Below are 13,767 nucleotides of genomic sequence, written 5' to 3' on the forward strand. Positions count from 1 at the left end.
GCGGAAAATCGGCAAAAAAGAAAAAGAAAAAAAAAATGGAAAAGATGGTGAAAAAAAGTAAGGAACAACACGTATCGATTATTGTATGGATGGTTCATCGCGATTGCAAAAAGATGCGAAAGATTAGAAGATTACTGGTTCTGCTACCGATATGTAACGTCACAGTTTAAATTGAAAAATAAATTGAACCAACCAATTGGTTTGACGTAAAATAATTACAACTATAACTCGTATAACTAGCGACGAGTGAGATCGTCATTGCTGTCGTCATGATGAATCGATGACAGAGGTACTGCTTTACGCCGACTCGATAATAGCACGATATATGTAAAACTCTACTCTATTCTAAGCGCGCGCGATGCTTCGTTCGCTAATAAATGAAATAAAAAGACCACGAAAGATCAACTGATAATGGGAAAGGGACGCAATATCGTGAAAGTATTGTTTGTTGCTTTCTCCTTTCGTACGAAACGAAAGGGGAAAATGTGGAATTCATAGCGCGAAGGAAACTTAGTTGCCCAATGTTCAGGACTGACGTCAGTACAGAGTTGTTGGCGCCACTGTCCTATGACGTCATTAGGGGTGTACTTGGGGTGGTACGCGGGGGTGGTCGGGCTTCAGAGGCGTAGAATTCAGAAAACAGCAATAAGAATTTTTCCGATAATCCTGAATGTCGAAATAGAATGTTTAGTTCGTAATGATTAAAAAAATGTTATCGACATCCTAATGATTATTTGTTAGTATTTTTCGCTCTCCTAGTCCAAATATATTTAACAAATAAAAGAGAAACATATCCGTATTACACCCGAATCCCATTGCGATTGTATTCTTACTTTTTATTTATTGACATTTTATTTAGAACGAACGAGGGGCCGTTTAACTCGATCATCAATCGATAAAATAACATTCACTTTAAGCTCCGATGTCCTATTCTTTTTCCTTTTTGGCAGCGTGAACCAAGTTGGTCGATCGAATAAGAAACTACATACGTACGAGCAGCTATCTACTTTTAACCATTTTATTTCGTAACATCGTAAATCGATTGATCTGCATGCCACGAATCAGAGTTATGAGATAGTTATTAGCAAACGCTCGAAAAGGTATAAATTTATTGTTACGCCACTGGGCTAGGCTGTCAAACACGTGCCACATTCAACCCTCCAGGTCTCCGCCATTTTGGTGTTGAAGTTGGGTCTCTCATCCTCTCTCGTCCATGTAATCTCACTTCGTACTACTCCAACCTTCCTCTTACAAGTCTACGTTATTTTACCGATTCTTTAGCGCGAAATCAGTGGCGTAAGCACCGAGTCACATAAAGGCCAATCGTAAAAGTGAAAGGTAAAGAATAAACAAATGACAAAAGCTATACTCTACCGTAATCAACAGCGATAAATATTTTTATTTCATGTTTTATTGTGTCTTCCGAAAGGATATTTTTACGGGTACTCGTTCGATCGGCGAGAGCCGCGTATTCGTAACTTCTCGTAAATCTGGTGAAAACACAAGGAAAAAAAGAATCGGAGTGTTTTTAGCTTTTATTTCGGAGTAGCTTGTTAAACGAAGTGGACGATTTACGAAATTTACAATTTCTCTGAGAGGAAGGCCAAAACAACGAGCGCCATTGAATTTTCACACCAGCGTTTAAAACCGAGAGGTTTAAAAGGCTCTCGCGTAAAAAAGCCTAGATCAAACCAGAGAAGACGTAAATTCGAGATAACTTTATCACTCTCTTCTATATCTTCTGCCCCCTTATATACATACATGCAACGATCAAGTAATTCCAGTTATTCGGTTACATCGAGTTATCGTCGATAAACTCGATTACGCTTAAAATCAGTTTAATATTAGGAAATGGATACTCTATACAATACTACATACGTTTACGTCAGTATGCAAGCCTCACGTGATTATTTAAACCTATTTATAGTACGTGATACGGTCAAATAGGAGTAAACTGGTAAAATTCCGCCAATCACGAGCAGGAACTTTCCATCAAATCGATGATAGCGTAGTTTTTTTAAAAAAATCCATCTGTTTATTAGATATGCTAGGAAGATGAGAAAGGCTTTTAGGAATGCGAACGTGTCGTAGTTGAAAAATAAATGTTTTCTCGAACGCTGCGGGAACCGAGTGAAATTTCCTGCTTTAAAATACATACAGACACATAGTTCATAGAGTGTTGCGCGAAGCAAACGATACAATTGGGCAAATGAAAGTAGGTGACTGCGAACAATAAGCCACGATGAACCAAGAATAAGATTCTCTATTCACTGTGACGCATTGCAGTGAATCACAATTGAGACACGTCACTCATCGTTGAATTTACAAACTGTGAACCGACCTCGTGTTCCACCGTGTCAAACTCTTCCTCTCTAATACGATTTGATCTGTGAATTATACCGAAATCGATTTAGATCCGCTTGAAAATATCTTGATTCTCGTCTCGCAATCCCGCATGTACATAGAATCGATAATTTCTTTCTAGAAGCAAATCTAAAAAGTAGCTCTCTGTTAAAGCCATTAAGAACAAAATATGTACAGAGGTGTTAAGACTTGTGAAAAAACATAATTTCTCCTGCGAGGGTTCTCTCCTTTGTTTACGTCATGTTATGTCAGTCGGTGTAAAGTTGAAACAGAACGCGATCTATGTTTGTAAACTTAAAACGATACGCATAAAACGTCTATCAGCATTGGAATAGGAGAACTCGTACATAGACGGAAAATAAAATAAGGAGAAGAATCTATATGTTCAAATTATACGTTCGATGTGCAAGAGAAAGGGAGGACGAATCAGGGGTATATGCAATCGATAATATCCACGGACAAAAATACTCTTCAGCAGCTTATAGACTTTCAGCGTACGTCGCGGCATGACCGGACGTTCCAATCTGCCGGAAAAGATTTTCATATATAACTTATTCTTGTTGAAAAATATTTATGATGTAAGCTTAATCGTGATCTGCGCATCGAAATATTTAGACGATCTTGAATCACTGGCGCCTCGATAAACGCTGTAAATACTTTCCTTGCATTCGTTTTCTCCGATGATCGAAATAAAAAGAAAAGTCGAAATTTGATTCGCGACAACACAAAAATTCCACTTGCGTTACGATTGAAGCTACATAACTATAACATAGTTGCGATTTTTGGTCAAACTTGCCCAGGAAATATTTAATTCGAGAGAAAACGAATTTGAGTGATTAGAATAGACGAACGCACGGAATTCCGGATGAAAAAATTTGAATTTATTAACTTGAATCAGTATGCATGGAATCTCGACGCCCTCGCAATTTTTGCTAAGAGAAACAAACTGTTCGTTTTTTCTTCTTTTTTCTACCGAAGAGGAACATTTAACCTCGATATCAAATGTCTGATGCGTTAACTCAGGTTCTGAATCCAAGGTCTGGTAACCAAGGTCTTAATCCCTTTTCGTTTGTCTAATACGCCAGAGCTTTTATCGTAGAAATACAAAATTTTCGTTCTAAATAAATCGATAGATGCGCGTCTCTACGACGTTTGCGATTCATCTCTACACAGAAACAAATGTGTTTTCTATAAAACAATTCGGCAATGTACTAACACTAACCTTGACGGAAAATGAAAATGACGGAAAATGACGTTGACACGTTTCAAAGTAAAGTCTTTTCGTTATCAGATTATTCGGACTTTTCTTGCACGTAATTAAATCATAGAGCAAAAACGGAATATGTAAATATATTCCACGGTTGGTATATAGTCAACGACGATCAAAATGATTATCTTCCTTTAATAGCAAAATATCTCTGAGAACAAAATTATCGAACACTTAACGTATATATCTCTTGCAACGTATTTAACAATGATTTTTCGCAGCGATCAAAGATTACGATCTATGCAAAAACGGGAGAGCTCGATAAGATACAGTATCAGTATTGACGCACATACTTATCTCAGAGACAGTTCATTTTCATCTTTATCGAAGACCTTACAATTTCTTCTCCTTTCGTTCCTGATTTGACACACACATACAGATATGTTCGACGATTGCTATCGCTGACGCACTTGCGTTTATTAACTTCTCACGATTTCACAGCGTGCTTTAGGTACAGTTTGGGTAGTCACCGCGTTATTTATTTTCTACCTCGTCACGTAATTAACTCCTTTATTGACTAATTCGCTATGCCTGGATCAAATTTATTTCGGGCTCACGTTATTTCCATTAGAAAGTTAATACGTCTTTGATAACCTGTTGTGCGATACATCGCGTACATTTCTTGTAGAAATCTCCACATTTCCAGGGCAATTCGCGTCTCTCATCGAAATTATAAGGTTGCTTTTCTCAACCTAGAGAAGAATGTTGATTGATTAGCTGACTTTAACAAGCGAAAACAGGGAGTCAATCGTCCAGCAAATGTCCTGGAAAAAACCTAGACAAAGAAATGGAAAAGGAGGGTGCGGGAGAAGAATGCAAAGAACGGGGAGATAAGCGTGGAAGGACGCAGACAACGAGTAAACTGTTTCGCTCTACGTAGCAATGGTTAACCACCGCGCTCTCTGCGCGGTATGGCATACCGCGACAAAATTAGCGACCAACCGAAATAATTTACCACTGGACTCCTCGAAGAGTTGTATGGTCTTCGTCTCGTGGTGACCCTGAAATCCGACATAGATCGCTCGCGTTCCTGGCGCATCCGCGCTCATTATCACCCAGATACTTCTCACGGGCATCCAATCAAAGATTCCCTTTCGTTCGGAATACATTGTACGTGATATTAATGGACGATCCATTTACAGCATCGACTAGCACGTAGCGTCACGTGCATTGACTAACAACGGGACACCCGGATTATAATCGAGAACTAACGATTTAAGAGTTTGTTATTGACTTCATAGAAACATCGACTATTGAACTCTTGTACGAGGAAAAATTGCTTTTATTAACAAATAGATGAATCAATTTCAAAGAGAGCCCTAAAATGCTCGTGAAATATTCATTTCCTTATATACATATCCTTTAGACGTCTGTTTCAATGAGATTCCCGTGAATTCAGTTATCTTCCTGTTTTTTGATTTTACGTGCAAAATACAATTTTATTACGCAGAAGATATAAATCGAAATTCAGAGAGAAGTATGAACGTCATTACGAATGATTCATCTGTTAGTTAAATAAGCTGCCAATATCCGCTTCTAAGAAACATCGATTCGAATATAGTCAGTTACTTTTCTTTTGTCGTTAGTTTGTCACTTCAAAAAGATTTTTCTCGTTCGTACGGCTCCCTCAAGCGCAATCCGATTTTCTATCATAAATTGCTTTCTCCTTCGCTGGCTTTTGTTTCGACGCGCCATTAACGAATAGAATCGCGAAGAAAAACAATTACGGACAATTGTTAATTGCCTGTGCACGAATACTCGACGACGCTTTATGAAATCATTTAACAACAATAACGACCGATCGTTTAAAAATAGATCAACGGAGTTAAAAATGAGACGCGCAAGAATAGAAATACAGCCAATTTTATACGTCGATTTCATAATTTTCATTGAGAAATTGCTACGTTTCGGGACAAAACATCGTTTCACGGTTAGCAATTTTGTAAAAGTATCAACGGCGCGTATTCCATTGTCTTGATTCTTTTGGCATTCGATTAGTAATAAGCATATCTATGAACGAAATGGAAACGGAAGCTTCTTGAATGTATGAAAAAAGAAGGAATATAAGAAGGAAAAGGCGGGGTAGCATGAAATAAAATTTGTCGATTGCATCCCCCTTCTCCGGTAAAGCGGTAACCTGCTGTTGAGGTTGTAGCGCGGCGATAGAGGCCAAGCAGATCAGTCTGCGCGAGTCTCTCGAGTAGTGAACGTTGTGCTTTCTGCCGTGTCGTGTCTTTGGATGCGTTCACTGCCCTATCTATTGAAACGTATTCTTTCGCTTAAGGACCTTTTGTTCTTTTCCCCTCATACTGTTCGTTATCAAGCATAGAAAATTTGCCAAACTCTTCCTTAACTTTTATTTAAAGGAGTAAGAAGAGACGAGAGAAGTTGCTCATACAGCAGGAACTTGTCGAACACAGATGGTCAGAGGTAAGTAATTACATTTATCCCTTCGTCCTCCATCAAAATTTCGCACTGTTGTTAGATGCCGCCTTCGTAAAATATAAAAAGTTCGTTGTCTAGTGATTTTGTCCTGCTAGAATTCGTTCGCATTCGCTTGAAATTTATTTGAAGGAACAAAAAGAAAGTGAAAAGAAATTGCTGACATTCGAAACTGACGCTGGTGCAGGCATGGTCCAGACACTTGTGTATTAACTTGTGTATTTTACGCGTACATTTGAGTCAAAGATTCCGGTATGCAATTAGAGCGAAGTGCTTTTAACAGACCGCCATGAAAATGTTCAGCTCGAGATCGACACAGGAATCTCGAGTAGAAACGTTACAACTGGTTCTAAACGGCATTGACGTTTATCCGGTGTAATAATACGAGAGGATACTTTCCTCTCTGTCGGCTCGTGACTTTCTTACCTTCTTCGTTTCTCTTACGTTTAGCTCGCAGAAGTGGTCACGGTTCGTGGATATTTCGTGTGCAGGTCGCATTGTCTAAGGTCGCGAAGCACTCCTCGCTCGAGCTCGATCCTCCTTCCCGTGTGGTTACGAAGGTCGATTCCCAGCTTCTACCAAATAAAGAAAATTCCTTCTGTATAGCTTGTAAAGCCGTGTGTTTAGCTGTTTCACGGCTATACGTATAGCCGAACGTACAATTAGTAACATTTAAGAACATTTAGTAACGAAATATTACATATCGGTACTTTCTTTTCGCGCATCTTTTTTAACTGTAATTAACATCCTTCGCACACAATGTAGCATCGTTGGTCAAATGTGTTTCCAAGGTGATTGCTCGTTAAGATCTCGATGCCTGAATAGGAGGAGATATTTAGTTCACGCGGTGCTTAATTAATCATTTTATCAACGAAACAGACGTAAGCTTTGCTCTATGGGGCCAAGGTTTCGATCTCGTCGTATTCGCGTTCGTGATTCTATTTTAGACAGATCGGGATACCATCTTCCTTATACATCATCGATTATTCTGGCGAATTCGCGCTAGCCGTCGATAATCGCGATTTCTCAGCAATTAGCTATCACAGATAATGCACCTTCTCTCTCGATTCGCTCTCATTTTCTGACCTCATCGTCGAACTTTTAAACGCTGCTATTACTAGCAAGGGCGAAATGCATTCAGTAAAGTATAATTGAAATTCGCGTGGTTCGTAACGTAGGATATGACGTGTGAAGCGTACACGTGTAAATGCACCCGATTTGGTTCGCTTCCATCAGATAAATTTGTACACGTCGTTCACAGAAAATAGCCGGCTATTTATTGGCTTATTATGACGAATAATATTTTTTACCGGAGATTCAATTTCTTTTTGACCTAACAACTTCTTCGAACGAAAGCATATTTTATAGGATCTTTATCGTTTGCTCTATGATCGATGATAACGGCCAATACATCAATGGCATGCCAATCGATCTTCGTTAAATAAAACGATGCAATGCAATTTACGTAAGAAAATCACTGGAAATCATATTGTTGGCCTTATAAATGATAAACGTAGATGATAGCGTGTCAATGCTAATATTAGATAATATATTTTCGTCCAACGCGAAGACAATTGATTTCGTTTCGATCGAAAATTGGTTTTGCTTCTTTCGCGCAAAACAGGAAACAAGAATTACAGACCACAAACAAAGTAACTATCATTGAATCGTTTATAGCTGTTTTAATCTGTTCTGGGAAAAATCTTTTTCCACGAGCGATCCAAGATAAGCATTGTCTTATGCTATATCGAGTCTGAATAGTTGTACTTTCCGATATGTATGTCCGTTGTCTTGAAATAAATGAAGCTTCTTTTACGCATCGTGCCCTTGCCAGAGAAGTGTGCTACGATATAAAGCGTAACGCGACTATATATTTCTTTGGACAATCGAGTCAACCATCTTCACTCAATTGCCAAAATGCTCACAAATTATTTACTGATTTCGATATGTGCTTTGTACGTACGAGAATCTCATTGTCTGGCAAAGCGAACGAAACGTTATCCGTGTTATGCTGTCTTAAAATTAAATAGTATTTAATAATATTCTTAGCTCGACACAGAGAATACAACGATCACGTCAGAGCTGTGGGCCTAGCTATATGTCACTCGATGAGAAAAATAGAATAGTTTTTAAAAAACCAATTAACGTCGCTATATATTGCGTTATCCGCAAAATTATCCTATCATAAATCTTTGCCCGTTCACGTGTTTGTATATTCCTTCGGAATTAATGAATTTACGTCACAGCATAGGACTTCTTTGTTTCAGGGTCGTTGCCTGATATCGCAGTGACGATGGCATCAGGAAGAGAAATTTACGGTGCATTCAGGTAAGCGATAGCAAATCTTTACAAAATCAAAATCTTACAAAAAATCAACTGATTTTGATCGATATTGAATGATAAAAAGCAAAAAACAAAAAAGAAATACGTATAAAGTATCGTGTAACGGAAATAGGAGAACGGTAGAGTCAATGTTAATCCTTGATCGCAGTGTACTTAAGAATATACTCAGTTATCTCGATCGAATCAAGCACACATCTCTAAACGCGTATTCAAAAGCCTGCAGTAATAAAAAATGAAATGCGAATGAAAAACATGAATTTAATTTAATACACAAATAATACGTCGATTTTGACTTTGTTGATCACCCAATAATCTAATAACAAACAAGTCTATTTATTTAAATACTTTTTCCGATTTCGAAATCTCATGATTTGTAGATTAACAATAATAATTCATATATTACGAAAATTGCCATGTTTCTATCAAGATCACTATATCGCAGCCGGCATTCAGCCAGCATAATAGATCATGACGCAAATGAGTAGACTCTCTTCCTTTCCCCTTCCCCCCCCCCCAACAGAATGTTCTTCCGGTACAATTAAACCGACACTTTCGTTTCGATAATAAAAAGTGTCGTATATATCGTTTCCTTCTTCAATATTACTGAAATATTTTTAGGGTTCTAATACAGTGTTTTACGTAAAATCAATTCGTTATCCATAGCCTAGACTACGTGCTTCAGTACCAATGACGTAACATTGACGCAAGCGACAATTGTTGCCACTAGAATGCTGCAGGGCAGAACGTCGATAGTTTAGACCAACTATAAAAATCACGTCCTCTTTGCCAGCAAATTGCGCTCTTAAAACTGAAATAACAAAATACAGAATGGACGTCTTGATTATCATTACTCATTACAATTACTTGATTACTATTAATCGTGGTAAATAGTAATACCTGTGTATCCAGCGACAATAACCTTTTCCGAAAATATCTCGTGCTTGAATCGAGCCTCAAATTCATGTTTTAATTGTTTTCCTTTTTTTTTTACTTAAAATTAAGACGAAAACTGTGCATCTGCCAAATTAAAAATCATACCAATAGTCGATAAAAATATTAATTGTTAAGTCGTCGATAGAAGAGGTATTGTAGATTTCAATGTTCTCTTTAATTTACAGTTTAATTGTGGATGACGTCGATTCTCATTCGATATCAAGCGACAACTCGGATTTAGATGGTTTGTCGAATGTAAACAGCTCTCAGAATTCATCGCCTCAGACTCCACTGGACAGTCCAGGCGGACCTCGAGAAAAAATTAAACAAATGCAAGTGGAAGCCGAAACTAGAAGAGGAGAATTCGCAAGGCTACTCGAAGAACATGCTCAAGTAGTGAGAAAGTTAAAAATGATGGAGGCCGAAGAGCAGCTCTCAGCAACCGGAAACGTAGTGGGAGCTACGCACGCGTGATTCTATCATTATTGGTCGCGTAAAGCAGTTGTATGATTGGGACCACCGCGCCTTTGCGACGCGCGTCGATTCTTTAAATGCGATGGCAAATTATAAAATTTCCGAAAAATGTTGCGTGAGATTAAAAATACTTCTTTGCGATACTGATAATACCACGATTGAACAGAAAATACAGCAATGTTAAAATGTAAGAGAAAACTATTTTTTAAACAAGCATATTTCTATGGTATAAAGGTTATTAATTTCTACAAAATGAAATTTATGGGAATTATTTTTAAACAACCATTTGCAATGCGAAATGTTGCTTTGAATAAAAGCGATCAAAATTATACGAAAATTAGGAGCAAAATTCTTGATCAACAACTGCTTACCCTTAGAAAATTTGGTTGGAACTTTATAGCCATGAGGAAAATCTTGGCGCGTTGGTTCAGTCCTTAAATGTGAAACGAAGTTATTGCGCCTCGCTCTAATTACATCCGAAGCGCCGCAACGTTTCCACGTTCGTTTTTACTTCATGAAAAGTAAACTTCTACTTTGCAAACGGCAGATTTATAAAAGTAAAAACGATCAATCGAAACTTGGTTATATTGCTCATTACTCTAGAAGAATTTGGCACAATGTTCAAAATTAATTAGTTCGAGAAGATTATCTCGATTTGCGTTTATCATGAAGTCTGAAAAACTTCTTCTATAAGACAATAATAAAAAACAATCGGTATACATTCTTGAAACCATGAGATGTATCCGATGTATGAACATACGCAGCAAAAATGGCTGGCCTAAAAGTGTAGTACAAACTTTCAAAAAACAAGGAACGAGGTATAGTACTAACCTGAATAGCGAGAGTCTTCGGTTTTAGCACTGATTTTAATACGCGATCATTTATAGGATATTTTCATTTCCAAGAAAAACGTCGAAATCATAACTACGTAGTACGTCTCGATCAAGTACAAGCTTCTACATTTTATAGCATTGTATATTTGAGTGTTCCATATGTATAAGTAAATAATTTTATATACCATAAACATACATACATATGATAGCATAGGACTCTAAGCCTGCCGTAACACACGTAAACTTTCTGTAAATAGATTTCTTTTTTAATATGATACTTCTCATCGTCTAAGGTGTTTATCCACAAGAAGCCTTACAATGCAGTTATACAGTAAAAAAAATCGTTATTGAGAACCTTATTTCGCGGTATCTTATAAAATACTAAAGGTTCGAGTTAAATACGGACCAACAAATCACGAGTATGATCTTTCTTGTTTTCACGTGCGCACTGCATCAAGTTTTTATTAACATAAATTAGGTATTATTAGGCATTTATAGAAATATGCACATATACATATGTAAAAAAGTATATAAATAGAAATATTTGGCATATATGTTAACCTCGCTATTATTAAGAACTCCTTCAATATAATAAATCGAGCACGCAATGTAAAAAATATGTAATCTCGCTCTTTTTCCCGATAATGTTATTTTCTAATCTTTAAAAATTAGTTTTCGAATCAAAAGTATATATTTGTCCAACTTGATAATGAAAAAATGGAACAATATTTCAAAGAATGCAAAATAAATAGATGATTACTGTTTCTGTTATCATATAATAGTCTGTAATAATAACGTTTGTAGTAAAATCTTAGAAAATAAACATTATGTATTGAAGATATTGTTAGCCTAATTGTAGAAACATCATACAAACATATATGTATTATAAGAACTGTAAAGTGTAATTAGAATTATAAGAATTGTATATTGAAAAAAAAATATACTTTATTGAATTGGAGATATACATTTTTTATCACAGAAATTATTTTTGATTTCTTGTTATATGATATCTCTTTTAATCGTAACAATATTGATAAAATATAACTTCAATTCAAACTAATGTAAATTAATGCAAAAGTAATTTGTGTATGAGAACTTCTAAATATTAATATGTATTACACACCTTAGATACAAGTAAAAATGTAACAGGTTATGATTGCTATTAAAAATTAGTGTATTCTTTATATATTGTATATATAATGAAAGAACCAACAAAGAGATATCAACAATAAAAACAAGTTGAATTCCATAAAATATACAGATGTTTCTCTCAACTATAGTCCTCAAATAAAAATGAGAAAGCTTTACCTTAAGTTTGTACTTTATATAGGGCACAACCCTATGTTTCAGGTAAACTACGTTGAGCTGCGAACAACATTATTGCATGACCGAATTTATCATTACGATCTCTTAAATATCTTATTAAATCAGCCTGCATTTCAAGCAATTCTTCCAAATTAGATCTCCTATGATAGCAACCTACTTCACTGCTACCTGCATATGTATCTTGAGTAAAAGAAGATGTCCATTCTTCTCTAGCAACATCAGCTGGAGGACGTAATCGATTGAATCGCAAAACTTTTCCTGTAAGAAAAACAATGTTTATATCCTTTTACAACTTCCTATATATTATAAATTCTTCAATAATTTTTCGTATACTTACTAATGTAATGTACATAAACTGATATAATAATTGTAAGTTCTACTGTGGTCAACAACACTATGTAATTTAGAGGAGTGAACCATTCTGAAGCATGACAGTATTGTTCGTAATTAACTTTATGCGTGTGATGCAAAATCACAGCCAATAATAGATAACACGTTATCCATAATGACGCTATGAAAAGAGGTGTCCTTATCTGCTGATATGTCGATCGATAAAAATCAAGATACCCATAAATACGGAGTTTGTGATGCTTTGCTTTTACAAAATGATCTGTCAACATAATTATCAGCCAGTATGCACAGTGAAGATACAAGTATATAAAATATGTATCACATTTATTTTTTTCTTCAGGCCACACAGATATAAATATAATCCCAATAATTTCTAGAGACACCTAAAATTTGAAATAAACACATAGTATTTGCATGACAAACAATTTCTTTTATATAACCCTCTAAATAATTCAAAGAAGTTGCCACTTACACTAAATATAAGGGAAACAGACACAATTGGTATAGTATCCAATTTTTTAAAATATACTTCTTCTGAAGTTAATATGTGTAGATGAGGGTCTTCTTCTTCCATGTTATAAGGCGAATCAAAAAATACAGCTCCCTAATAAATGCATATTTATAAGTAATTGCTTCATTCAATAAATTTTTAGTACAATATGTATAAGAATCACATTTTGAGGAGGTCTGTAATATTTATTATAATTATGATGTTAATATAATATAAACTACATAAGTCAAAACATGCATGGCAAAGGATTATAAAAAAAGAGGTTATGTTTATATTATATCAATACGCAAAAACGAATACAAGACAATAATATAATGGGTGATATAATTTCTATTATACTCACACTGCCTGACGTATTTAAATCTCTGTTAAGACTGACCATTCCACCATAAAAAGATGATACAAAACAAGGAAATTACATATACCTTTCATTACCAGAACTAAACCAACATCTCTGTTTACAACGTTAATCATATATAGCACGTTTTCCGAACAAACATGCTCGGAATTCCTTAAGCCGTAAAATAATACATGCTATAAATCATTCAGATTCTACAAAGTATCGTTCAATTTACGTACAACAAATCATAGTTGCAACATGTAACGTAAAACGTAAGATCAAAATGCCTACTATAGTACATATATATACGATATACGCGAAACTTGGCAAGAGTTATATGTGTGGATATAACAAACATCAAAAAATAAATTGACAAAAATTATGATTTACATTATTTAACACAATAATAACCTTGTGCTTACAAAGTGTACTTATATTAATAAGCGCCTCTTTAATAAATATGTTAGTTTATTTTCAAATATAAAATTGGAGATAGATACAATAATAGTAAATAAAAAAGTAATATACAAACGAAAAAATGTTAAACAAAGTTTGTAAAAATAAGGTGTGATAAAACAATCGC

The 13,767-nt window shown here is 35.6% G+C and overlaps 2 protein-coding genes and 1 long non-coding RNA gene across 7 annotated transcripts; 1 reads left to right on the forward strand and 2 right to left on the reverse strand.

Annotated features, from left to right (window-relative positions):
• Window positions 1-5,788: 5,788 nt before the first annotated feature.
• LOC117205127 lies at window positions 5,789-11,614 on the forward strand. Of its 2 annotated transcripts, none has more exons than XM_033443235.1 (3): window positions 5,789-6,061; window positions 8,325-8,401; window positions 9,535-11,614. In XM_033443235.1, exons 2-3 carry the CDS (start codon window positions 8,367-8,369, stop codon window positions 9,821-9,823), a joined length of 324 nt encoding a protein of 107 aa, XP_033299126.1. In that variant the 5' UTR covers window positions 5,789-6,061; window positions 8,325-8,366; the 3' UTR covers window positions 9,824-11,614. The 2 variants fall into 2 exon arrangements, with proteins under 2 accessions (XP_033299126.1, XP_033299125.1); XM_033443234.1 differs by having other exon boundaries at window positions 5,793-6,061; window positions 8,341-8,401.
• LOC117205128 lies at window positions 8,658-9,524 on the reverse strand. Its single transcript, XR_004487185.1, has 2 exons — window positions 9,314-9,524; window positions 8,658-9,224 (listed from the first exon to the last, which is right to left on the reverse strand). It is a non-coding gene; the product is annotated as an uncharacterized LOC117205128 (long non-coding RNA).
• On the reverse strand, window positions 11,584-13,458 carry LOC117205125 (transmembrane protein 192). Of its 4 annotated transcripts, none has more exons than XM_033443230.1 (4): window positions 13,188-13,458; window positions 12,806-12,937; window positions 12,320-12,716; window positions 11,584-12,240 (listed from the first exon to the last, which is right to left on the reverse strand). In XM_033443230.1, exons 1-4 carry the CDS (start codon window positions 13,224-13,226, stop codon window positions 11,996-11,998), a joined length of 813 nt encoding a protein of 270 aa, XP_033299121.1. In that variant the 5' UTR covers window positions 13,227-13,458; the 3' UTR covers window positions 11,584-11,995. The 4 variants fall into 4 exon arrangements, with proteins under 4 accessions (XP_033299121.1, XP_033299122.1, XP_033299124.1 ...); XM_033443231.1 differs by having other exon boundaries at window positions 13,193-13,457; XM_033443233.1 differs by having other exon boundaries at window positions 12,806-13,020; window positions 13,193-13,457.
• Between the last annotated feature and the right edge of the window lie 309 nt (window positions 13,459-13,767).

This window comes from Bombus bifarius, unplaced genomic scaffold, assembly GCF_011952205.1.
Source record: "Bombus bifarius isolate JDL3187 unplaced genomic scaffold, Bbif_JDL3187 scf7180000007986, whole genome shotgun sequence".
NCBI lineage: Eukaryota > Metazoa > Arthropoda > Insecta > Hymenoptera > Apidae > Bombus > Bombus bifarius.